The sequence below is a fragment of the Odocoileus virginianus genome, chromosome 6 (assembly GCF_023699985.2).
Source record: "Odocoileus virginianus isolate 20LAN1187 ecotype Illinois chromosome 6, Ovbor_1.2, whole genome shotgun sequence".
In the NCBI taxonomy this organism is placed as follows: Eukaryota; Metazoa; Chordata; class Mammalia; order Artiodactyla; family Cervidae; genus Odocoileus; species Odocoileus virginianus.
In genome coordinates, this window is record NC_069679.1 from 2,015,059 (window position 1) to 2,042,422 (window position 27,364).

The 27,364-nt window shown below is 44.8% G+C and overlaps 1 protein-coding gene across 3 annotated transcripts in view; it reads left to right on the forward strand.

Moving 5' to 3' along the window:
* Positions 1-27,364, forward strand: part of PDE8B (phosphodiesterase 8B) — a 254,927-nt gene that overhangs the window by 26,876 nt on the left and 200,687 nt on the right. For 2 of the 3 annotated variants that reach the window (XM_020902681.2, XM_070468574.1), the window contains exon 1: positions 7,134-7,870. The exons of the other annotated variant lie outside the window; for it this stretch is intronic. In XM_020902681.2, the coding sequence (XP_020758340.2) occupies positions 7,532-7,870 (339 nt within the window). In that variant the 5' untranslated portion in view covers positions 7,134-7,531. Of the gene's footprint in view, positions 1-7,133; positions 7,871-27,364 lie in introns of those variants that run through there. 3 annotated transcript variants of the gene reach the window in all.

The window sequence follows — 27,364 nt, forward strand, 5'->3', positions numbered from 1 at the left end:
ATCGCCCAGAGGCATGTGGAGTCTTTCCAGAGCGGGGATCCATGTGTCCCCTGCACTGGCAGGTGGATTCTTAACCACTGGAGCACCAGGGAGGTCCCTCGGTGTTCGTACTACGTGGGTGAGTGGATGGGTAGATGAAAAGAACAATATTCCTTTGGTAAGGTTTTTCGAGAATCACATGTAAATGTCGAGTCCTCTGAGCAAACGTCCATAACCTCCCCATCTCTATGACATCAGTGTATTCTGAATCCCTGTGCCAGCCTCACTTCGACCAGAGAACTGTGCTGTCTGTTTCTCTCTCCAGCTCCATAGGACAGACTGTTTCTGTCTGTCCCCCCATGCCAAGTCAGTGTCTGATACACAGTAGCCCCTCCGTAAGTGAATGAAGGAGTGACTTTAGTGTCACGGGGTGTAATGGAATCTTTTGGAGTGTGGGAAAGTGTGTGTACCAGTAGAGGAGGTCCTGTTTACAAATCTGACCCCAACTTTCCTTTAAAAATAACCCATGAAGCCTTGAGAAAATGTCACACTAACTTAGAAACAAACTAATTTGCTTTATATACTGTATATCTTAAATCAAGTAGGAGTGAATTAATAATTTGTAACCTGACTTAGAATACCCAAAAAACTCAAAGTGCTATAGAAAAGTTTTCTTGAAGCCAAGCAGTCTGCTATTTTTTTTTTTTTTCTAGAAAGCCAGTGTTTTTTCATTTGGCAAACACTTATTTTGCACGACAATGAATTTGTTTTCTAAATCTAGACTTTCACATGGGGAGTTTCCTTAAAGGTGGTAGGACCCACGTTGACTTCCACTCCATATAGGGGAAGTTTCAGGGTTTTCCATTTTCTGTCTTCTTTCTTCCCCTTTCAATCTTAGCATCCCCACCTTAGAAGACACTAAATTGTCTCATCTACTCACTGTCTTCTAGATCCACCAAGGTGAATTCTGTCCCTGTGTCTGTCTTTGCTCACGCTATTCCCCTTGCTTGAAAAGTCCTCTGGTTGAGGTCCAACTGACACGTCTCCTTCTCTAGCAAGCCTTCCCCGGCTGTCATAACCACTGAGGAGAGTCGCCAGTACCACTCATTTTTGCTCTTATGCTTTGAATGTCAACTCATGTTTTATGCTCTGTCACTTCCTGTGTGTAAGTCCCATCTCCCTGATTGTTCTATAAGCTCCTTTGAGTAGGACCATACCTTTTATGCCTGATTTTACTCCTGTGAGACGTACTTACCAGATTTTTGGAAATGAATGTTTCACCTTTCATAATCTAACTATTTGAATGCAGGAGAACTCTGAAAATGAGTAGAAAGAAGATTCTGGAGGCCCCTTTCCAGGACTGATCCAGCCCCTTCCTGTGGTGTTCTTGTTAATAGGAAGGTCAGATCACTTTTGATAACAGGGATTCAGAGCCCAGTGCTCAGTGGATTCCATGTTGGATGATGTTAACCTAAAAAAGTCAAAAGGGCTGAATCCCTTCCCGCATATTCTACAACCGGCTTGGGAAAACTATCCTGTGGGCCAAGTCCCCCAAATTCTCATTTGGTCTGTGGTGAAAGGTCCAAGAAGTGATATACTCACAGTTGAACATACAACTTAAAACTTATTTTTACTCCCTTGAAAGAGCTGTGAAGCCACGTGGCAGGAATATTTCAGCATGAGAATCATGCTTACTTTTTTGACTCTCATTTCTGGTAGGCTCTGTGCCTTTGTGTCTCTGTGCCTCTGCTTTGCAAGTAGTTCCTTTGTAAATCAGAAAGAAATTTGTTAAAAAAAAAAAACCCAGAAATTAATTTGTCTCTATCTATGTCTGATTCTTTTCCTTCTTTAATATTTTCCATCTTCTGCCTTCTGTCTGAAAGAAAAAAAATCACTAGAAGTCTGTGAAGGAAAATATACTTAGCTAAAATATTTTTGGGGAGAGAATTGAGAAACATTTCATTCATTCATTTACATTATTTTTGTATTCAGTGAAATAGTTTTTTCAAAAAAAGAAATCTTCCGTGTTCCAGCTTCTTATCTATATCACTTTACATTCACTTATGAACCTCAACAGATAGACATTCATTTTCCATAGCTGTGATCCATCTACATATACTACATATAAATATTTACCCCATACACATATAAATAGTGGTATTCTGACTGCTAGGATAGTTTGTTGAGCTATTCCTTAAGTGTTTGATATTTAGATGATATCAAATATGATATTTTCATTATCATAAACAGTGTTGCTACAAACATTGTGAATAAACTATTTTATTCTTTTGACTTTTCTGATGTATAATGCCAAAAGGAGGATTATGAGGTCAAACCATTCACTGACTTTAAAAATAAAAAACATAGAACATAACCCTCTACTCAAGAAAAAAACCAACCCCCTTCCATTCTGAGGTATATCAGTTAAGAGAAGAGAAAAACAGAAAAGGAAGAAATGAGAAAAAATCATTCATTCATTCAACAAATATTTCAACAGGCACGGTACCAGGCACTAGGTAGTTTATCCATCAGTGAATAAGAAACCAAAAAAAAAAATCTCTGCTCGCTCTAGCAGAGCTCCAGTCTAGTGGGAGAAGATAGACAATAAATATAAAGGCACTAATTACAGAATCAGTTGAAAAGTGATAAATGCTATGAAAAGAGGAGAAATAGACCAGGCGGAGTGGAATCAGGAGTGATGGGGGGACATGGAGGAGTGATGCTAAATGAGTTGTTGAGAAGACAGCATTTGAGCAGAGATTTAAGGAAAGTGAGGAAGTTAGCCCTGTTCTTTTGGATGAAGAGCGTAACAGGAAAAGGGCTCCTGGCTGATACTGTGAGTTCTCTTGGGCAAACAGCAAGGAGGTCATTGTGGCTAGAGCAGTGAGACTGAGCAGGCACAGGAAGGCAGGGCAGGGGCCACAGCAGATAGGATACTGCAGGCTCTTGTAAGGATGTCAGTTGTTTTTCTCCAATTATTTCGGCTGCGTTGAGTCTTCACTGCCACATGATGCTCTCTCCAGTTGTGGTAGGTGGGGGATACGCTCTAGTTGTTACGCATGGGCTGCTCATTGCAGCTGCTTCTCTTGGTGCAGAGAACCAGCTCTGGAGCACGGGCTTAGTACTTGTGGCGCATGGGCTGGGATCTTTCTGGACCGGGCATTGAACCCATATCCCTTGCACTGGTGGTGGATTCTTAACCAATGGACCACCAAGGCAGTCCCAGGACTTCAGTTCTTACTCTAGTCTCCAAAGAAGGCTGTGGAAAGGCTACACTGGACTCACTTTCTTTGAAAGGGCAAATGCTAGACTTACCCTTGACCCCTGACTCCAGGTCTCTGGGGTGGGATCCAGAAGCTGTTGTGTTTCTGACAGAGTCCTCGGGGTGATTCTGATGTGCAGGGAGGTTGAAGACCACTCCTTCAGCTCAAAAAAGCCACTGTTCTAAATTAAAAACAATTTAATAAAAGAAAGTAGAGATTTCACTGCATTCCCAAAGGTTGGTGATTTAGAGATGCTGGAGATGATGTAGGAAATGGAGGCCCCGAGGTTAAGTGACTTGCCTGAGGTTACACAGCTGCAAGAGGCAGTTCTGCTTCCAGGTCTGCCCTTCTCTCTCTGAGATCAAGGAACCTTCCACTGTGCCCAGCTACCTAATAAACTGTGTCAGTTCACTTATCAGGTGGTTAGATTTCCAATAAGCTCCGCCATTAAGAATATAGTTTGAATTCAGAGCTCCGTAAGGTTGATTGGTTGATTAAATGTTTGATTATCTAAAGATTAATCCAAAACTGCTATTGTTTTAACCTTTATGAAGAGTCACTCAAAATGTATCAATCACATTCTTTGCTCCTTTAGAGGAATTCTAGGAGAGTTATACCAATCTCGACTGGTAAGGGGCCTTAATTGTTCAGAGTCTTGCAGTGCTTCTGGGTCATAATTCTGAAACCAGCAGTATTTGGTACGAGTATAAAACATAAAAGCCGACCTTGTATGTAACGTTCAGCTGACCTTGGACATTTCTGAGTTTCTGAAGAAATTTCTGATTTGGTTTGCTTTTTGATTTCTTTCTTGGACATTGGCTGTAGCTAAATTTTTAAACTTAATTCAATTTTTTAAATAATGTTGGCTTTTCTGGCCTTATTCTGTAACTTGAGCCTAAATTTTATCTGCAGTGTCTGAACTTGTAGACTTTGCTGTGATCCTGGAATGCGTTGAAATTGTGACGTGGGAATTGGTCCAGAAATCACTTACAGGAGCAAGAACTCGGGCCTGAGCTTAGCTGGGGAACGATTTCAGTTAAATCATTTCTCCTCCACTCGCACATTTCTGCATGTTTCAGTGACCAGATTCGTGCCAGCGATGGGGGGAGGTTACACATTCCCACTGAGAACACTTGATGGAGATTATCGGGATACTTTATTTTTTTCCTTTCACTAAGCCAGAATTGGCAGCGGAAGCTGGGTCTGAGATTGTGTCTAAAACTATTGGCTGTTCTGGGAATGGAAGGAGGAATTTATACCTAGTGCATTTCCCCATTCCCTCTTATGTTCCTGCAGGAGATTCACACTTAGTGAAAGGCATGGGACCTCATATGAAATGGTCAATTAAGGTACTGAAGCAGCTCAGTCCTGTTCAGTAGCCACCTTGAGATTATTTACTCTCTCAAAACTTAAATCTTTTTCCTTTTTCCTTCTATTTTTTCTTCTTTTTTTTTCCTAAATTTTTTTCTGGGTGACTTGTCCCTTCATGACTCAGCTCCTAATGTTCTCCACCAGAAGATTGGCTGTAACTTATGTTTTATCATAGCTTTCTTCCTTTCAAAGCCTCAGTGAGTGGCTGGCCCATTTCTCTTCTCTGGGAGATTTCATCGTAGTAACCGCATTCCTGGAGAAAACTGAAAAAGTAGACATGGGGCATGAGAATTAGCATGGCTCAAAATGTCCAAAAAGATTGACCTTGATTGGTAGCTCCATGAAGGATGATGACTGAAATGGGTGTATATAAGAGAATCAAAAAAAGCTTTAGGAGCGGTTATCTCCTGACTTAACATTGAGTCAGGGACTGGTATGGAGGCTAGCGCTTGTGTAACTTAACTTGGATGATGTTTTCCTGGATTCTGAATGGTCCCTTGGAAGTAGAACAGTTGGCAGCCATCAGGCTTAGACCTATTTCAAATGAATGACTGTCCCTGCGTCTCAGTGGTGACCATTTAATGTGGTAGTCTTATAGTCATGGATAGGGACAAGGAAGCCTGGAAGGGCACTGTGGTGGAAGCGGTGTGCCAGGAGTGCTGGCAGCAGGGAGCCCTCTGCTCAGGTGTCAGTCTTACCAGGGGATTGCCTCAGCTGAAGAGTCCCCTGGCCCAGGGCCACCAGGTGGCCTACAAGTGACTGCTGACCTATGTGAGGGTATAAAGGCGTGTCCTCCTAGACCCAGTTCAGGACAACGCTGAAGCATCACCCAGCTTCAGAATCTTCCCTGCAGGGGCGCCTGTGGCTTCTAGTGAGGCTGCCTCCTAGCTCAGTTTTTCTCCCTCTGCTCAACTTCCACCTCCCTTCCCTACTTCCTTTTCTCCCTCCTTTCCTTCCAGATGTCGATTCCAAGCGTATGCGCTCATCAGCCTTTCGCCTGCAGAATATCATTTCAGAATCTGCTTTGGGAGGAACCCCACCTGCACAGGAGTTTTATGAGCAATTTGCCTGTCCATTAGAAAATGTAGCACAGACTTTTTTTCATGTAATCAAAAAAATTTTTTAGAGACCGAGAGTTGGGAAGAGAATGCTGAGAAAAAAAAGACTTAGATGAGGTCAGTTAAACTAAGTTAGGTTAGTTCTTTCTCCTCTGTATATCTGAATTTGAGATGTGGGGTGACACCTTGCTTCTCTGTGAAGGTTAGAAGCTGTCATTTGAAGTCTTGACCCAGTCATCCCCAAATTTGATGTGATGGGGAGAGAAAGAGAGGGAAGGACCAAAGAGATTATTTCAAGCTGGATTCTTCTTTGTGCTTTGCATTAGGACTCTATGTTCTTGCTTTTGCATTTGACCTTATACACTGAGTCCTTTCTTGGACCATCCATTTCTCCTCTGTGATGCTGTGGCAGCAGACTGGAATTATTCAAAGAACAACTGAATAAATGGGCAGTGGTGCTTGGCAGCTCCAACCCAGACTACACATCCGGAAGGATAAGCATCCTTCTGAAGGTATTCTTGCTCCCCTCCAAGGAAGTTGTGCATGCCTCACTGAGGGGACTGCCCAGCCTGGTGAGAGGCAGACCAGTGGGCAATCGGGGGGAGGGGTTGGGGGTGGGGACTGGATGGAGGAGAAGCCACTGTGAAAATGTAGTGACACCCAAGGAAGAGGTGAAAACTTTGGAGGAGAAAGCCCAGAACCACGGGAACAGCTTTTTCTGTTCTTTCTTTGGGTCTTAGAGGAATTTGTGCATTCAAGGGCTTGGTCCTCCACCTGGTCTCTGGTCCCTTGGCGTGACCTCGGATGAGTGGACATCATCTGTCTGCTCTACCCTTTTGAAGACTGGGTCGCCATCCAACTCAGCCTTCGGGGTCCATGGGGAAGCGGGGCACTACAGAGGTAGGAAGCCTCTCAATGATCTGAGTCAACTGGGAGGCGAGCAAGTTAGATGGGTGGGCGCGGGCTGGAGGGGCCCCACGGGGCGTCATGATGTTTGGCTCAGGGATGTTACCATGTGTTCCTGAAAGGCCAGAGGCTTCTTGGGGGTGCTCCTCAGGCTACACTACCCTTCGGGGCCAGCCCGGGGTTTGTGCTGCGAGGGGAAGAGAGGCTAGGGCGCTGGAGGCGTGGCCCCCGGGACCGGTGCAGGAGGAACGAGGCCTCTGGACAGCGGAGGGAGGGGAGGGCGCCGGGGCGTGGTGACTGCCGCCGCACCCTGGGGCCCAGGGGAGGCGGGGCGTGGGGGTGCCCAGCCCGGCGGCGAGCGCGCTGTGTCCAGCCCGCGAGAGTGCGGGGAGCGGCGGGCGGGGCCGAGGGGCGCAGCAGCGCCCCATCGGCGGCGACTGCGAAGCGGGGGCGCCGCGGAGAAAGGCGGGCGGGAGAGAAGGAGGGAGGGACGGAGGGAGGGAGACACGCGGAGTGAAAGTAGGGAACGAGGTGCGGGCGGTGCTGGGGCCCCGGGGCCCCGGCGAGGTCGAGCTGGGCGGCGGCGCGGGTCGAGCGGAGCCGAGGGCGGAGGGGCGGGCGAAGGCGTGGGGAGCGCGTTTGGGGCGCCGCGGCGGAGAGGGTGGCGGCCGCCGGTGCGCGCGGGGCGCTGTGTGTGCGCGCTCGCCCGCTCGAGAAGGAAGATGGCCCAGAAGGGAAAGTTGGGGTGACGCGCGCAGCTCCGGCAGGCTCGGCGGGGTGCCCCGCGGTGAGCCCGACGGAGCGGCGGCCAGACCGGCCGGGGGGCGCACGGTCGGGGCGCCGCCGCAGCCGCTGCCGCCGAGGCGCCCGCCCCCTCACTGCAGGTGGCCGCCGCGGCGCCGGGGCCGGGCGGCCGGGGGCGCGGGCGGGCGCGCGGGGGAGCCCGGCCGAGGGATGGGCTGCGCCCCCAGCATCCACGTCTCGCAGAGCGGCGTGATCTACTGCCGGGACTCGGACGAGTCCGACTCGCCCCGCCAGACCACCGGCGTGTCGCAGGGCCCCGCGGCCCCCCTGCACGGCCTCTTCGTCCAGACCGACGCCGCCGACGCCATCCCCCAGAGCCGCGCGTCCGGGCCCCCAGGCGCCGCCCGCGCCCGCAGGGCCCGCGGGGAGCTGGGCAGCGGCGGCAGCGCGGGCTCCGCGGGCCCCGCGGCGACCACCTGCAGGGGCCGGAGGCGCCACTGCTGCAGCAGCGCGGAGGCCGAGACCCAGACCAGCTACACCAGCGTCAAGGTAAACGCCGGGCGCCCGCGCGCTGCCGGGGTGGGCGGGGGGCGCCCGCCGCGTCCCGCGGGCAGGGGGCTCCGGCGGAGTTTAGTGGCCTGGTTGGTTTGGGGAGATGGCTACTAAGGAGGAGTTTACTTTTCATTTGGGAGGGGAGTGATGAGGGCCCCGGAAATGGGTGCGTTAAAGACCCCGGAGGGGTCCTGAGAGCCGATTTTGGGGGGGCCGGGTGGAGAAGGGAAGCAGGTGGGCTGGCCTGGTTCTCACTGAGAAGGAGAAGGCTGGACTGGGTCAGCTCTGGAGGAGGGGTGGGCATCGTTGGGAGCGTTCGGAAACGAGTTCCCTGAATGAAATCCGAGCTCCGGGCTGGATGTGCGTGGCTGGGAGGTGAAGGGTGCAGACTCGGTGCCACGGTACTATAGTGCCCTCGTGTTCAATTTTTACCTGGAGACGCCGGCCGGGTTGCATGCAGTCTCAGCCACAGGGGCCGAGTGTGAGGATTTGTGAATGGATGAGAGGGTTTCCGTTCTCTGGAGGGATGGAGGAAGGGAATGGAGGAGGAGGACCCGAGTGGAACCTGTTGTTTACGACTTCTTTGGGTTGGCTGCGTGTCTGGAACATAATTGAAAGAACCTGGCAGGGAGTTTGGAGGGTCGGCTGCGCTGCCGTGAGGGGAACTGATTTCCAATGCAAGTGCTGCTGCCTGAGGATGAAGATTCATTCTGCACATTCATCTTATCTTTCAGGAGAGTGAAATTTTGAGCCACTGGAAAACATTAAGTGATTAAAGCAGTCACTGAATATTTCTTAGTGGCAGAAGGAAAATGATGATTTTTTTTTTAACAGTGTCCTCCTGTGTGTTTTCAAAATACTATTAAGTCCAAGAGGTTTTTCTTTGTGTAAATCTGGCCACTGGGCCTTTTATTCTTACAGCAAACAGAAGGATGGTGGCATATCCTACAGTACAGAGGGAGAGAAATGTGTCTCTCTGACTGTTAATGTAAGAGAATCAACAGCTTTTTACATGGTCAGTAGATTACCAGGAATTGTGTCACTGATTAAAGGCACCATTATATCTTTACTACTTGAAAAGTTATTCAACGATTGGCCTAGTGTGAGGAGGCTCCTAGTCTTCATTGGATAAAGTCAGCTCTCAGCGGATGGATGAAGACAAGGATGACGTGTGCTGACTTCCATGACATGGAAGAGCAAATGCTTCTTTTAGTGAGCTTGCTCTAACAGCATCTGATTTTGTAACATGAAGCTTAACTGATGTTTATGTATAAGTTAGAGAGTTTCTCTGGTAATAATTGTGTGATAGAGTATGATAATATAATCATCATTATAATACAAACACTATTTATTGACCACCTACTATGTACCGGGTAGAAGTTTTCTAGCTTTTGAGTGTTAACTGTTTACTGATAGAATATCCAAGAACTAGAGACCCAGATGCATGACAGTATTAGCTACTAATTGAACATTTGTTATAAGGGAGCATGCTGAACACTAAGTTTGCTTTTTTCCCCCCACACTGGTTCACATAAAGTTATCATTAGAAGTAATTTCAGGGGATGAAAATGTTTTATTTGGTGAAGTAATTAAATTGGAATGTTGCCAATAATGACTGTCCTTTTGCCTTCTTGTTGAAAAGGAAATTTGATGACATGAAGCGGTAGTTCAGAATGATGACAACTTATGAACTCCAGATACTCTTTTTCGTTTGCTTAAGAGAATTTTTCGCCTTTCAGAATGGCAAGAATCTCAATTTAGTACCTGGCAACTTCAGTCATTCCATGTTTGTTTAGTAAAAGAAAGAATAATGAATGAACTCATTCTCTATGTTTTAGTACTTCTCTCAAGAGGCTACTTAGAGACCAAATGAAATAAAAACTGGAGGGGAAATAAGTCCCAATTATTAGCAGTTAGTATGAACTTGTATAAATATCATTGCTACTTCGCTGAAGTGTTAAAAAGGCTTGACCTGGATAGGAATTTAACTTACTTTGCTTTGTCAACCAGATTTCCAAACAAGAGCTTATTTCATTCCAACCCATTGCTGCAGATGTTGGACAGAACTGCTGGTTCAGTTTATTCAACACTAATTTGCACGTGTAGAACTCAGAAACTACAGATCTGATATTACATGTGAGAGCAAAAATGATTATTTATACAAATCACATAGAATTACTGTCACAGAATTGGTTTAAAATATTTAACACTATCCTTTTAGGATGTGTGACTCGGTGTTATAGTATCTTTTTCAATTTTCACCTGTTCCATGTTCTTTTGTAGATGAGGTAATTTTATAAAGACATTACTTTCATTTCTTTTTAGAAGAATTCTTCCACCTTAGGAGTTTGAGACAATTGCTAGTCATGGCCCCTGCCCCCTACCACACTCACCCCTCACTTGTCCAAAATGCTCAAGTGGAAAAGTAAAGTGCCATTTGGTCTTATTTACAGTGGTGGTAGGGTTGTAATAGTTGTGTTTTTTTTTTAATTTGCTCTTTGTACATCAATTATAAACCATATCTTCATTATCTCCTTGGTCTCTGGTATTCCCCAGAGTGCAGAAATGCATGCTTGATCTCTTTCTTTTCTAGCAAGAATTCATCTCATTAGGCTTTTAGAATGATGAAGCATTATGATGTCAAACATGATGTCGACAGGAACCTTCCTGAATACCTAATTTACAAAAAATGATGAGCATTAATAATTCATGTGCACTACAGTGATATCATGTGGGTTTCCAATTCTGGTAAGAAGTTAGATTTGTCTTCCAATTGCTGTAAAAAAATGCAGCTTCCTAGCAATTTGTCTCCCTCTTGTTTGCCTTTTTAAAAATCATGCTCCAACAGGAGAATCCTGCAGAATGCTCACTGCTGAGATTGTGCCAGTTTTGCAATTCTTGTTCAGAAATCCTCAGAGGAGATGGTGGAACCTCTCCCTGGGAAGATCTGGGGATTCTTACAAGTTTCCTTTTTCTCATCCCAGCTGTTGTGCCTGGGGAGGATCTAGGATTAGGCAGCCAGTTGTAGAAGAGAGTCTTGATTGACAATTCAGTCAACTTGCAGTCATCTCTTGTTAGGTAAACTATTTTGTGGATCAGACACAGGAGGTTCTTAGTTTCCAAGTGATTTTGTTCTAGTAGGCAGCCTCGCCAATTCCCGCGTCGCCTTCCATTCATTGTGCTCAGTCATTCATTCAGTCAGTATTTGTACCAGGTTCTGCTGTTCTGTGGATTCAGGGAATATACATGAAGCCTGGTAAGCAAAACCTAATGAGGATGGTCAGCCTATTGCAAAAGGATGTGCCAAAGCCAGTGATTCGTTACTTCTGTATTATCTGTGGTCCATGGCTTTCCAGATCAGTGAGGATAATCCCAAGTTGACTATCTATAAAGGGAAAATAGATACTTTTCTGACCTTGTGGTAAATAATAAGTGAGATTTTATTTACCCCTCCTTTAAATGGAGGGATAGAGCTATTTTGAAAAAAAAAAAAAAGATTTTTATTAAGTCAGTAGTCTCAAGTTTTAGTATACATCAGAATCACCTGGAAGGCTTGTTGAACTACTGACTGTTCGGTTCTACTCCCAGAGTTTCTGATTTAGGAGCTCCTGGGTGGGGCCCAGGAGTTTGGATTTCTAACAAGCTTCTAGGAGACGCTAGTTTTGCTGATCTAGGGACCACAATTTGGGAACCACTGTTTTTAAATGAATTAAATTTTCTGTGGGTCAGAAATTGAATTAGGTGTGGCCACCTCCAGCATAGTGTATGGTTCCACACTGTGTGTGTTCGGAGTACTAGTCACCGCCCTGCCTTCATCTTGGTGGTGGTTGAGTTGCTAAGTTGTGTCTGAATCTTGCGACTCCATGGACTGTAGCCTGCCAGATACCTCTGTCCGTGGAATTTCCCAGGCAAGAATGCTGGAGTGGGTTGCCATTTCCTTCTCCAGGGGATTTTCTAGACCTAGGGATCGAACCCCCATCTCCTGCATTGCAGGCAGATTCTTTACCAGTGAGCCAACATGGAAGCTGCCCTGCCTTCATCTTAGGTTACTTTCGTGATATGGGCCATCTGTCATCTCTGCCCGTGAAGTCAGGCTCTGAGCCTCCAGATGTGGCTGGGAAGTCTGTGAGTGGAGAGAGGGCTGGGCTGTGTGTAGCCCACTCTGGCTCCCGAGGTGCAGACTCCCCTAGGGTCCCCTGGGGTTTGTGGGTCCTGGTGTCTGGCTTTGCGGTCTCAGTCCCTCACATGCCTCTGCTCCGCTGGGGTTGCGTCCCGCACAGTGGGAAATTGCAAGGCAAGGGAGCAACAACTTAAAATGGGCTGACGTCGGCTCTTGGAGTTCTTGCTAGTCTTTTTCACCGTGCTGTGTGTGTTTAGTTTTAGTAAATCCCTAATTTATTTTCTGCCGTAGCTCATTTCATCACAATTTAGTGCGCCCCCCCTTTGTTTCAACACATGAACTATAGTTGTTGAGCAGATTTTCCTGGTCTTCACTGCTTTCCTCAGTAGTTACACTCATTTCTAAGATCTATCAGATATAAACTAGTCCCTGCTCTTTTTACAATGGCATCGTTTCTCCTGTTAGAACTGAGTGGCTGCATAGATCAGAGAGCACACCTTCTTTTCAATATAAGTACAGTATTAATACTTCTAATACGAAGCAAAAACAGCCCTTATTTCAAGCAGTATTTATTCAGAATATTTGGTAGCTGTGTTTCCTTGGTTGCATGTGTGTGTGTGTGTGTGTGTGTGTGTGCACTCTCAATCATGTCCAACTCTTTGCAGCTAGACTTCTCTGTGCATGGAATTCTCCAGGCAAGAATACAGGAGTGGGTTGTCCTTTCCTCCTCCAGGGGATCTTCCTGAGCCAGGGATGGAACCAGCATCTCTTGGGTCGGCAGGAGGATTCTTTTACCACTGAGTCCCTTGGGAAGCCCTGTTTCCTGGTTAATTCATCATGAAAAAGTTTAATGCCTTTTCTATACTTCAGTTTTCATATCTACAAAATAAAAACAATATATGATCTGTCTACTTGTAAAGACTTTGTGACTTAAAAAGAGTAAACTTGAAAGCACTTTGTAGAATGTTTTTAAGGGTGGAGTCCTACCATTAATGCTGCTGCTGAGGCCGATGATGATGAAGACAATGAGGACAGTCTATGGGTCCTTCTGTAACATCTTTTCCATGAAGTTTTATGTAATATTGAAATAACTTATTTGATAAACTAAACTTAGCTAAGTAGATTTAATAAGGAAAAAAGACCTGTCAGGTAATTCTCCCTTTGGACTTTGGCAAATCTGTCCTCAAATCAGGAAGTAAGAGAGCAAACTGCTCCTTTTCAGAGGTGATGCTTTCCTACTGATCCCCACCCTGGTGGACACGAGGCAGGACGTGGGCTGCGACAGAGCAGGACGTGCTGGTGGGGGCTGGGCAGCTCCCGTGGACCAGGTTATGGTGGGTGAGGCCAGGAATCAGAATGGAAGGGCGTGGGGAAGGAGTCCTGTAGCCCCAGGGGAAGAGAGAGTTTAGGGTCTGGGAAACCAGCAGGGTTGGGGTAGGAGCAGCTAAGTACTGCAGAGCCGACTGGGCAAGTAAAATCTAAAATCCAGGAGCTCAGAAAGCTGACAGGCTGTTGGACTGGGTTGAGACTTCTGGTTGGGGAAAAAAGGGAGATGCTGGTGACCAGTCAAAGGGCTGTAAGTAAACCCTGCACCTAAGTGAGGCAAGACCAACCAACCAGTCCTTCCTCAGACCTGGGCAGATGGTGTCTGGACAGGAAACAGATTGTGTATCCACAAACGTTTAAGGAAGTAATGTAACAAAGGGACTATTACAGATGCGTTGGCAAAATGAAAGGAAATTAGCAAATGATGACGATGAAGCGCCCTAAGACTAGAGAAGGAGGGCACTGCTACCACCAAGAGGAAGGGCAGAAGGGAGCGGTTACGGGGCCCTGAGAAGCCACACCTGCAGGACAGGGCAGCCCCCAGAGCTGTGCACTTACGGGAGAGCGCAGTCACTGGGGGCCTGTGGCTGGGCAGGGCCACCGCCGGGAGTAAATGCCTGTAAACACCTCTGAGCTGCTGTCCTCCCTTCATTGATCCCAGCTTAGTACCATCTTTGTCCAAACACATTTGGAAACCAGAGGGCGAGGAAGTCCATTGATCGAGGTTTTTCCAGAACAAGAGAGAATATATCCTGACATATCCCAGAAGGTCTTCTGTAGCCAGTTCTAAAAGATGTCCAGCGTCATTGGAGATACCCTGGGAAGCTCAAATTGAGATGGGTAACTTTGATAATTGTTTAAAATAATGGCATTTTTATTTTTATTTTTTTTTTTAATTTTTATTAGTTGGAGGCTAATTACTTTACATCATTACAGTAGTTTTTGTTATACATTGATATAAATTAGCCATGGATTTACATGTACTCCCCATCCCAGTCCCCCCTCCCACCTCCCTCTCCACCCGATCCCTCTGGGTCTTCCCAGTGCACCAGGCCCGAGCACTTGTCTCATGTACCCAACCTGAGCTGGTTATCCGTTTCACCCTAGATAATATACATGTTTCAATGCTGTTCTCCTGAAACATCCCACCCTCGCCTTCTCCCAGAGTCCACAAGTCTGTTCCATACATCTGAGTCTCTTTTTCTGTTTTGCATATAGGGTTATCGTTACCATCTTTCTAAAGTCCATATATATGTGTTAGTATACTGTAATGGTCTTTATCTTTCTGGCTTACTTCGCTCTGTATAATGGGCTCCAGTTTCATCCATCTCATTAGAACTGATTCAAATGAATTCTTTTTGATGGCTGAGTAATATTCCATGGTGTATATGTACCACAGCTTCCTCATCCATTCGTCTGCTGATGGGCATCTGGGTTGCTTCTATGTCCTGGCTATTATAAACAGTGCTGCGATGAACATTGGGGTGCATGTGTCTCTTTCAGATCTGGTTTCCTTGGTGTGTATGCCCAGAAGTGGGATTGCTGGGTCATATGGCAGTTCTATTTCCAGCTTTTTAAGAAATCTCCACACTGTTTTCCATAGTGGCTGTACTAATTTGCATTCCCACCAACAGTGTAAGAGGGTTCCCTTTTCTCCACACCCTCTCCAGCATTTATTGCTTGTAGACTTTTGGATAGCAGCCATCCTGACTGGCGTATAATGGTACCTCATTGTGGTTTTGATTTGCATTTCTCTGATAATGAGTGATGTTGAGCATCTTTTCATGTGTTTGTTAGCCATCTGTATGTCTTCCTTGGAGAAATGTCTGTTGAGTTCTTTGGCCCATTTTTTGATTGGGTCATTTATAAAATAATGGCATTTTTAAATGGTCACTTAGTGTATTGTTTATTTCTATTGTTGGATGATTAATGATATTAAAGTATATCCACTGATCTTGTGTGCAGACTTATAAGATACTGCTGAAAACATCTCTTCATCTTCAGTTCACTCTCCACCCTGACTCTGCTTAGACATTCTCTTAGTCAGCTGGGAGGTGTGGGGAGGGCTGCTCTAACTAAATACCATAAACAGAGTGGCTTAAACAACAGACATTTCTGTTTTATTTATTATTTTGACAGAACTTTGTGGCTTGTGGGATCTTAGTTCCCCAACCAGGGATCGTACCTGGGTCCACAGCAGTGAAATAAACAGCAGACATTTCTTTCTCCCTATTCTGGAGGCTGGGAAGGCCATGGTCAAGGTGCTTTGTGAGAGCGCTTCTCCTGGCTTCTATATCTCCTTGTGTCCTCACATGGCTGAAAGCAAGCAAACTGTGGTCTCTCTTCTTCCTCTTAGAAGGATGCTAATCCTGTCATGGGGATCCCACCCTCATGACATCATCTAAACCTAATTACCTTCAAATATCATCAGAGGTAGGGCTGCAACATAGGAATTGGAGGGGTGAGCGGGATTCAGATATTCCCCCCTTAACAGGCATGTTTCTGTCATTTCCTCTGCTCCTTGCCCACTGACCCCTCTCCCCACAATCTCAGAGAGCAGAGGTTGGGGGTGGGAGTGAATGCACTCTAAGAAGTTGCCTAAGTAAAAACCAACCTTAGCCAAATTTATTCTATTTTTACTCAGTTTATACTTTATTGCTCTCTATACCTTCTTTCCACAGTCTCAAAACATTAATAAGTAAGTTTATAATGTGTTTATAAGCTTATATTTTCACTCAAGAATATGCATATTTAAAACATTCAAAAATATTTCAGGTGTTACCACATGGAACTCTGCTCACTGTTGCTACATGGTAGCCTAGATGGGAAGGGAGTTTGGGGGGAATGGATACATGTCTATGTATGGCTTAGTCTCTTCACTGTCCACCTGAAACTCCCACAACGTTGTTAATTGGCTATACCCCAATACAAAATAAAAAGATTTGTTTTTTTTTAAAGAATAAGTGTTACCCTACTATATGTATATAGATCATCCACAAGGACCTACTGTATAGCACAGGGAACTATACTCAATATTCTATAATAACCTATATGGAAAACAAATCTGAAAAATAATGGATACTATATATATATATATATGTAACTGAATCACTGCCGTACACCTGAAACTAACACACCAGTGTAAATCAGCTATTCTCCAATATAAAGCAAAAATTAAAAGTGTAAAAACATAGGTGTTACCAATATGTTACAGTGACAGTCTGAGTAGCTATTATGTTTTAATGGAAAACACCACTTTTTAATAAGTTGCAATATAGGTTAGTTTAGATTTTGCTGCTCCTTCTTCTCTGGTTTCTCTCTTCTCCCACTGGCAGATAAAAGCCAGTTTTTATTCAGGATTTTGCTGCTTCGTTCTTTCACATCAACTTTTTCAGCTCCTCCTTTCTGCCTCCTCTGGGACAACTCACAGAAAAATAGTTTAGGGGCCTGTGATTGGTTTAATGGAAATCAGGAGATGATTTTGCTTTTGGATAATCCATCACTGAAAGAAAGCATGTCATGGTTGTGTCTTGTTTCCAAGGTGATTCCAGTTTTCTTGTGTGGTTTGTACATTTTGCAACAAGGTGTGTAGAATAGATCTGGTAACATGAGCTATTAAATCTTGCTATTTGCAGAGCGCTTTATAAATTGATACATTGTTTTACCCATCTATATAAAAACACTATGAGCTACAAATTACCCTTCTTATTTTACAAAGGAGGAAAACAGGGCTACAAGAAGTACAAGGCATCATTCTAGACTGGGGCTGAAATTTAAATAGGAGATTGTCTGAATCCAACTCCGAAGTTCTTAACCACTGCTTTGCTGCCTCTCACACAGGCCTAAAGGCCCAGACTAGTGCTGGAACTGCAGTTGTTTAGAACAGAGTGACGTGGTGGTGAGGGAGGGAAGAACAATTAGAGGGCCTAGTGGATGAGGTTTTTCCTGTTACAGACCCACTGTCACCCCCTGTGTTAGCTCAAACTAGAATATTGTTTTGAAATGAGAATGTAAAATGCATACAAAATTGGAGATGCTTTGGCAGAACACGTTGCCCATGTTTCTTGACACTTTCTAAGCATTGTACAAATACTAGCTGCTAATAATCTCATGGTTGCTATGATTTCTGTTTTGGTAATTAAAATAAAAATTTTGCTGATTTAGATTTAGATATTGTTGAAATGCATTTTCTATTGGAAAATGTATCCCGCTTTCAAATAGATTGATGTGACCAATGTAGGTGACTAACTGGATTTATATATAGATGTGTTACCCTGAGGGCTTCCTAGGTGGCTCAGTGGTAAAGAACCCACCTGCCAATGCAGGCGACGCAGGAGACGTGGGTTTGATCCCTAGGTGGGGAAGATCCCCTGGAGGAGGGCCTGGCAACCCACGCCAGTATTCTTGCCTGGAGAATCCCATCGACAGAAGAGCCTGGGGGCTGTGGTCCATGGGGGGCCAGAGAGTCAGACACGACTGAGCCCTGAGCGCTGTTACCCTGAGTCTTTGGAAGCCGCTGGGTGTGGTCTCTGCCAGTTGGATTTCCAAAGGAGATGACACAGGAGAATCTTGACAGTGAAAGGCCCAAACTGGCCTTTGGGTTCCATGACTGTTGGACCTGCATAACCCTTCTGGCTTTAAAGCTCGGGGCCGTGGTGCTGTGTTGAGGTGGTTCCATGTGGAATTCTTCTTTGGTGTCACCTGAAGTTTTGGTCTGTAATTGAGCTTAAAACCAGTTGGCAAAAGCTCTGTTGGTTTTTGTGTTGCAGCATTTCAGTATGATGTAGCTGTCAGATGTAGTATATTGTTGGAAATATGATGCACTGTAAATCTAACACTGTTGCCTCCTAGAGGGGAAGGTATAATGGCTAGCTACAGGGATTCAGTTGCCTGTGTGAGTCACAAAAAGGAGGGAAGACCCCAAAGTTTGGAAATTTTTATAGGAAGACTTTTTAGTAACATATCATGCAGGTTAACATGGATAAAAAGAAAAGTGCCATTTTCTGACGTCAGAACCACAAATAACATTAAAGCTCTGAACCTGAAAGGTGATGACTTCAGGGTAGATGGAGCTTTTTGTCCTCCTCAGAGTTCCTGCTGGGGAAGCGCCAAGAGCAGTCCCCAAATGGAGAGGAAGGTACCAGTTTATGAAGGCTGGTGATGACCCAGCCAGTGTGGCTCATGGTAAAGAGCCCACCTGCCATGCAGGAGACATGAGAGACGCCGGTTCGATCCCTGGGTCAGGGAGGTCCTCTGGGGAAGGGAATGCAGCCCACTCCAGTATTCTCACCTGGAGAATCCCGCGGATGGAGGAGCCTGGAGGGCTACAGTTCAGAGAGTCTCAGAGAGTTGGACACAACTGAAGTGTCTGAGGTACACACAATGACCCCACAACTTAGACCTCACCCACAGTGGTCTTTGGGTCATCTGAGGCATTTCCATTTTCAGCTTAAGAAGCTGATGGAAAGTCTAAAAGCTGGGTGACTGTGAGGAAAGCAAAAGGCGTTCCCTTGGGTGTTGTTTCAGTAGCATCTGTAGTGTTGTGGACTGAGCTGGAGCTAGAAGTTTCTTTTTTCCCCACAGTCTGATACAGACTCTGGCTGCAACATCTCCTTTCCAGAGTTCTCTAGAGAGAGGGCTATCCGCCACAGTGATGGCCAGAGGGAGAGCAGAGCTGGGGCTCTGTCCTGTCCCTGCGCCCAGCCTCTCCGCCCGTGCCCTCAGCCACACGAGGGACCCAGGTGAGCTGCTCCTGGGGCGGGGGGGAGCGGCACCACTGCCTGCAGGGTCCGGCCCGGCTGTCTCTGACCTTGGAGATCGCCTCTTCACCCGCCTGGGGGGAGTGTGCCCCTCACCCCTCACCTCCAGGGGCCTGGCTGGGTCTCCTGCCGGTTGCTGGTGGAGACTTTCAGGAAGGGAGAGAGAAGAGCACACCACTACAATCAGTCTGTATGTCAGAGAGGAGAACATCGAAACTGAAAAATAATCAGGAAATGCTTTGAATTAACGTGAAAGGGGGGCTTCCCAGACAGCTCCGTGGTAAAGAATTCGCCTGCAATGCAGAAGACACAGATTTGATCCCTGGATCGGGAAGATCCCCTGGAGAAGGGAATGACAGTCCACTCCAGTATTCTTGCCTGGAGAATCCCATGGACAGAGGAGCCCGGTGGGCTACCGTCCATGAGGTCGCAAAGAGTTGGACAAGACTTAGCGATTGAACAAAAACAATGTAAAAGGTAACCCTCGTATATGCAGATTATACGACAAACGTACTTTCGGGAAAGGGTTTTCATATAGAAACAATGTTATACGTGGCATTTAGGTTTCTAGGTTAGCCCAGAAAAAGGAGTTGGCCCATTATGTGGCTGGAGTATATTTCCAGTGTCGTGAAAGAAACATACAGTTGAATTAGAACTAGCGTTTCGTTTGTTTGCACGTCCTTCGGGAGAAGTGGGTTTAATGAGAAGGTGATGAAACAGCTGAGGAAGAACCTGTGTGGTCCCCTTGGGGAATCGTTATCCTCAGGGACCCTCGGGGTTCTGAGGAGGTAAGGGGCTCAGGTGGTGTTTTGCCCCACGTTGGGAGCGAGAGAGCTGGGGTGCAGGAATCTCTGGGGGCTCGACCAGGACCCCAGAGCTAGGGACTCAGGGCTTCTGCCGCTGCTCTTACTGTGCTGTTTTACCTCCAGAGGCACTCAAGTGTCTCATTTCTCTTAAGCCCTTATTTTCTATTTTATCTACAGATATTTCAGTCTGTATCTTTAAAATCTAAGAATTCTTTGTTTCAAAAAGTCAAAAAACCTTATATACCAAAAGGTTTAATAACTACTCTGTTAGTTCCAGCTGCTGTAACAAAAATACCCTAGACTGGGTGGCTTACGGACAACTTCTCACAGTTCACGGTTCTGGAGGCTGGAAGTCCAAGGTCGGGTGCCTGCAGACTCGGTGTCTGGTGAGGAGCTGCTTCCTAATTCATAGACAGTCATTTCACGGTGTCCTCACATGGAGGGTGGACTGAAGGAGTTCCCTGGGGTCACTTTTATAGGGACACTAATCCCAGTTGTGAGGGATCTATGAGCTCCTAACTCCTAATATCACGTGGGAGTTAGGATTTCAACATACATACTAGAGAGAGGCACAAATAGCCAACAGCAGCTACTTAATATCAATCACCTTTTCTAACTGTCTTCTTAAATTTTACAGTTTGTTTTGGTTTCCATACAGTGCCTACTCATTGCAACTGGTTGGTACCTCTCTTAAACCTCCCTTAATCTATAGGTTCCCGGTCCTCCTCCTCTATTTCTCCACTTGCAGTTACTTTGTTTAGGACCCTGGGTTTGTCCTGTAACTATTCCCCAGTCTGCACTTTACTTTTTTGCATTCCTGGCAAAAAGTAACGTTTCCCTGCCTTCTGTGTTTGCTAGAAACCTGCAGTTAGATTTAGAGGTTTGATCGATTATGCTCAATTTGGGGGAGTTGGAAGTGGGGTGAGAATATACTTTCAGTGATATTATGTTCTTACAGCAGGAGATACGCAATGTGTGGGGTTGTTTGCTTTGGGGGGTTTGCTTTTGCTGTGATTGTCTTTTTGCAGTGATGCTAAGTCTTGGTCTTCCCTGATGGTTCAGTGGTAAAGAATCTGCCTGCAATGCAGGAGACCTGGGTTCAATCCCTGGATCAGAAAGATCCCCTAGAGAAGGAAATGGCAACCCGCTCCAGTATTCTTGCCTGGAGAATTACATGGGCAGAGGAACCTGGTGGGCTCCATGGGGCTGCAAAGAGTCAGACACGACTTAATGACTAAACCGCTGTAACTAGTCTTAATGATCATTGCTTACATCCATTACACAGTGGGGATGTCAAATGGTGAAATTCTTGTTCTGTCTTTTCCTTCACCCATTAGCTGCAACGTCTCTAAGAAGGAAAACTTCCCCTCATCAGTTGGTGGGTTTCCCTGGGATACAGTTTTATGGGAAAGGCAGGTTAACTGCGCCAGTCTTCTCTCTTATTTCCAGTTTTCAGAATAATGAATTGATTTCCTCCCGTTCCCCTGAAGTAACAAGGATGCTTCATTTGCTTAGTAACAAAGAGATACTTTTTTAAAATCAAAGTATAGTCGATGTACAATACCATATAAGTTAGTGAATAGTGAAAGTTGCTCAGTTGTGTCCGACTCTTTACGACCCATGGACTATATAATCCATGGAATTCTCCTGGCCAGAATACTGGAGTGGGTAGCCTTTCCCTTCTCCAGGGGATCTTCCCAAGCCAGGGATCAAACCCAGGTCTCCTGCATTGCAGGCAGATTCTTTACCAGCTGAGCTACAAGGGAAGCCCACCATATAAGTTGCAGGTGTACAATATAGTGAGTCATATTGTTGAAGGTTATACTCCACTTACAGTTATTGCAAAATATTGGCTGCATTCCCTGTGTTGTACAATATGTCCTTGTAGCTTATTTTAACATATATACTTAATGTGTGCCAATCAGTTGCAGTTCTTAATACTTGGATGCACAAATTGTCCATTCTTGGCTGGAGGGAGCTAATGCAAGTTGGTGAGGCATTTTTCTTGAAGAAAATAGTTCCGGCTCAGTTGACTAAGTTGTGTCGTTCTTCAAAAACACGTTGTTGGTGAGGTTCGCTGATGACCTGGAGGTGTCTGTATAGGCATCTCTAGTCATAGGAAGCCTCAGACATCATAGCAGCTGTTTAAGTGGAAGACCTGAGGAAGAAGGCAGAACTTCACATAGGAGAGCTTCCTTTTCTGTTTTCTCTTTTTTTGCAATTGAGGTTTAATTGACATAAAATATTGTATTAGTTTTAAATGTACCACATAATGACTCGATATTGGTGCACATTATGAATTGATCACCGGAAGTCTCGTAATCACCTGTCACCATACAAAGTTATTACATTATTATTGACTACGCTCCCTGCACAGTACATTACATCCCCTTGACATTGTTTTTTGTAACCAGAAGTCTGTACCTTTTAATCCCCTTTACCTAATTTGCCCGCAGCTGAGTCCTAAACCAAGAAATCAGCAGTGTGGTTGTGCCCGTTGTCTGGTTCTCAGCTCCATCCCTGCTTTCCCATATTTCTTTTATTGTGTGGGGCTAGAAGCCTGCGAACGACATCTTTCAGACTCCTTTGCCAGCTGGTCTGCACTTGGATTCTGCAAGGAGGAGGTCCTGGTGGGGACATTGGGATGAGGGAGGAAGGAGGAGACGATAGCAGTGGCCCCTGCTGAGTGCCGGTGGTACTTGCACAGTGCTGGCGCCGGTGTCCCTGGTGAGCACAGGTGTGGGCTGGCGGGTGCCTGCCCGGAGTGCTCGCAGCGTCTGGTCTCTGGGTGCTGCCCTTTCGCTTTCTCTTTCCCCAGTGCATCCCCATGTTGTTTTTGGCTCTTCTCTACCTTCCAGCACCTTGTTAACACTTCTCTGCACCAGTCTCCCCCTGCCTAACGTCTGGAGAGGAGTCTTTGTTTTTCCCACTATACGTGGGATCTCCAGTCAGGGAGACCCAGGTTATAATCTCATGTGCACCACTTACACTGTTCCATGGCTTAACTTTAATTTTCTGTTTCTCCCTCTCTCTGAGGAGGATTGTAAAAGCAACTGCCTCACAGAGTTGTTTGAAAATGATTTTACACACACACTCTCCCATACACACACATTATTAGCTTTGAACATAACTCTCAATACATGTTAACAAGACGCAAACTGGTTTTGTTCTTTTTGGCTGTGCTGGGTCTTCTGTTGCCGTGTGTGGGTTCTCTCTGGTTTCGGAGAGCGGGGGTCCTCGAGTTGTGGTGGCGGGCTTCTCATCGCAGTGGTTCCTCTTGTTGGAGAGCACAGGCTCTGGGGTCACAGGCTGCAGTAGTTGAGGCTCACAGGCTCCTTAGTTGTGCCTTATGAGCTCCAGAGCACGGAGTTGCTCTGAGGCGTGTGGCATCTTCCCGAACCAGGGATCGAACCTGTGTCCCCTGCATTGGCAGGTGGATTCTTATCCACTGTGCCATCAGGGAAGTCCACAGACTGATTTTTGAAAGCTTGTCATTTAAATTTTTTATTATGGAAAAGTTCAGATGAATACAAAAATAGAGTAATGCAATGAAACTTTATGCAAACATTACCCAACTTTGACAGTTATAAAATTAAGGCTATTCTTTTACATGTACCACCCACTCTCCCCCCTACTCTGGGATTATTTTAAAGCAAATCTAAAACATCATATTATTTTAACCATAACTAACTCTAAGAGATCGTGCTCGGTTGCCTAGTCGTGTCCAACTCTGCACTGCTATGCACTGTAGCCTGCCAGGCTTCTCTGTCCATGGAATTTCCCCAGTAAGAATGCTGGAATGGGTTGCCATTTCCTTCTGCAGGGGATCTTCCTGACCCAGGGATCGAACCCACGTCTCCTGCATTGCAGGCAGATTCTTTACCCCTGAGCCACTGGGGAAGCTCCCAACTCTAAGAAATAAAGACTGCTTAAAAAACAACCAAAATACTATTAGCTTGTAGAAAAATGAAAATAATTGCTTGATATCATCAAATACCAAGACAGTACTCAAGTTTCCCTAATTAGCTCATAAATGTCTTAGTTTTAAAAAACGTTGTTTGGATCATGTTTGAAATAAGAACCACCAGCTGTAGTTGGTTGATATGTTTCTTAAGTATCTTTTAATCTATAGGTACCTCCTTTTTCTTTTTTTCCCCTTAAAATTTCCTTGTTAAAGAAATGGGGTCATTTGTCCTGCAGAGTTTCCCACATACAGGCTGGATTTTATTGATTACAGCCTCGTGGTATCATGTACCATGTTCTTCTGGCCCTATATACCTTGTATATAGTTAGTCAGATTCAGAGGTATGTTATTTGGTTGAATTTCAGGCTTACTTACTCAGACTTCTTTGTAGTGTTGTGTGTGTCCATCAGGAGGCATGTATCGTCTGGTTTTCTCTGTTTTTTAGCTTCATGATTGATGCCCAGATCCATTCATTCATTAGGGGTTACAGAAGTTTTTGATCTGTTATTTCTACAAAACTTCTGGAATGCTTCTCTGAAGAGAAACTTCCCTCATCAACTATTTGATTATCCCGAGGTACGGTTCACATGGGAAAAGATCGGGTAAATGCTTGAGATTTCCTTCTCTTTCCCTTGGCAGTTTTCAAGATCGTGGTTTGATTTCCTGGCCTCCTCCAAAGATAACCAGGGATGCTTTTAGAATTGTTGTCAGTCTGTAAGACAGCGGCTGTGTCCCAGGCTGCCGCAGTCACTGTCCGCACTGGTGCTCAGCTGATCTGCCTTTAGCTACTGGGATAGCCACGGTGTCTTCTTGTCACCTCTGATAGGATGTTTGCCTGATGGTGTGACAGGAGGTTCCAGTTTCGTCATGTTCGTCCCCTGATCTGGAGTCAGTCATTTCTCCCAGGAACCTAATTCTTTTTATTGAAAGATGGTACTTACAGACATGATCTGGGCAATGGCGTGATCGTTGCTAATGGACTGATCATTGTCTCCTGGCTTTTTAAGTGAACATAGCCAGAAAATAAATGTTTTTAAAGATAACATGTACCACGAGTTTATACTAACACTTCCAATTCAAATTTAGGGCCTGTTCTCTAACCTCATTAGTCTTAACATTTCTATTTCCTCTTCTGATGACATCAACCCTGGTTCTTAACAACACCAAGATAATCCCTCATTTGTTCTGTCCCACAACACATGGACAACAGTCTCGGAATCATCACTGAAAGCAGTTTAATATTTTTTCCGAGTAATTTTTTACATTAGAGCATATCCTGCTTGGATGAATGGGCAGATTATTGAGTTTTAAGTCATTTGAATCAGTTCCTTTTTATAGAGCAATCTTAAAGTGGAATGGTGATTAATTCAATACAGTTATATTCATTTGTTTCATTTTACTTTTGATTTGATCTTTTTAGAAATTTGATTTTGTTGTAATGTAAATTATTTACATGTTAAAAAGTTAAATCTTTGTAATGTGGTATATTCAGAGAAGTTTAGACTTTATCCATATCTTCTACATATTATGCCCTCCATCAAATGGTTGACTATATTTTAAATGTTTGTGGTTTTCATACCATTGGTTGAATTACACACAACCATGTTTATATTCTCCATTTCTTAGATAAATGGTAGCATACTAATACATTTTTTTTCTTTCAGTTAATATATCCTAGAGATCACACTACCATAATTCATAGATATTCCTCATTCCTTTTTATAGCTTCATAGTATTCCATTGTGTGACTGTACAACAACTTATTCATCCAGTCCCCCATTGACAGTTTTTAAATTATTTTCATCATTTTTGCTATTAGAAGTGTTGCTGAAGAGAATGGTCTTGTGGTGATATCTTTTCCTATTTGTTGTCATTGTTGTTCAATTGCTCAGTCATATTTGACTCTGCGACCCTGTGAACGGCAGCACACCAGGCTTCTCTGTCCTTCACTGTCTCCTGGGGTCTGCTCAAACTCATGTCCATTGAGTTGGTGATGCCATCCAACCATCTCAACCTCTATCTCCCCCTTCTCCTCCTGCCCTCAATATTTTCATATTATGATTTTTTTCAATGCAGTAATGAAATCTTTTCCCAGAAAAGCCTTATTTATCTGATCTGGGACGTTAACTTCTGCCTATTACATAGAGATTTCACTGGGCCCTTTAGTTCTCTAGAAATTGTAAAATAGTAATATAGTTTTTGCTCAAACTCAAGCATAAAATCTCCAACAGAGAGTTCTTTGTGAGTAAAACCTGCTTTTTTCTACTTTTATCCCAACTGTGGTGTCATTTTCATGGAGGTGTGAAATCTTTGAGAAAAAATCTGTGGAGGAGTTTGGGCCTCTCCAGGGTAAATGTCTGTTGAATATGGTAACTCTCACTTTTTCATGGCAGCAAAATGGTTTGGGAGGCATTGACTACCTTTTTTTCACCTTCACTTCTGCCTCTCCACTTACCTTAAAGTTGAGTGCAGTTACCTTATCTTCAACTCTGTCAGCACGCACAGAATGCACTCACAGGGGACTCAGCATCTCTGTTTTAAAGAATTTCTTTGCATCTTCATGAGGACTTTGAATCTTAAGCTTTAACCATCAAGACCTAACATCAGGGTTTCTTTTTCCATTTTAGAAATTGAATGCACAAATGTATATTCTTTTGTATGTTTAAAAAATATGATTTTCTTTTTGTGCTAGAATCATATATCTGATCTACAGAAACTTTTCCTAAAGTGCTTTCTTATGTTAATATCATTTGTGAATGGATTTTGTTTTTTCCCTTATGCAGATATATCAACTTGAGCAATGAGCAGTGCTTAGAGTGGCTTGTGAGTTGTTGTATGAGTGAGAAAACGTGATGCAGTTGGGGTGGGGCTGGGGAAGAATGAAGCAGAGACACTAGAGAGAGAGCCAGTATATGTGAGAATGAGATTTTGGGGGCGCAGACTAGAAACTAAAAGATGGAGAAAGTGATATAAAGTGTGCATATACGTCTGTGCATGTCCAAAAGAGATACTCCTGAAGGTAGATCAACTTCATTGTGCGTCGCTAAAGAAGGAAGACATGTCGACCTGCCTCTGTTTAGGAAAGCAGCAAATTTGGGTGACAGTTCCCTCTGTTGGCCGTCAGGTGGTGCTGTCAAGCTAAGGCAGCTTGGTTGTCAAACATGGAGGCGATTTAGGATAGGTTGGTTGAAGTCAACAGTAGTTCATACGTATTTATTGAGACTCTAACTGAGCATCAAGGATCTGTGTTAGAGTAAAGGCGTGAAGATGAATAGGATGATCCTTTCCCTGGAGAAGTTTTTATCCTAGTTGAAATGGAGAGTGACACAAAGTGCAGGCGTACCTTGGAGATACGGTTCGAGACCCCTGCAGTATAGTGACTATTGCATGAGCAAGTCACATGAGATTTTAGTTGTTTCCTAGTGCATATAGAAGTTATGTGTACATTAGACTGTAGTCTAGTAAGTGTGCAATAGCAGTATGTCTAAAAAAAAGCCATGTACATACCTTAAGAAC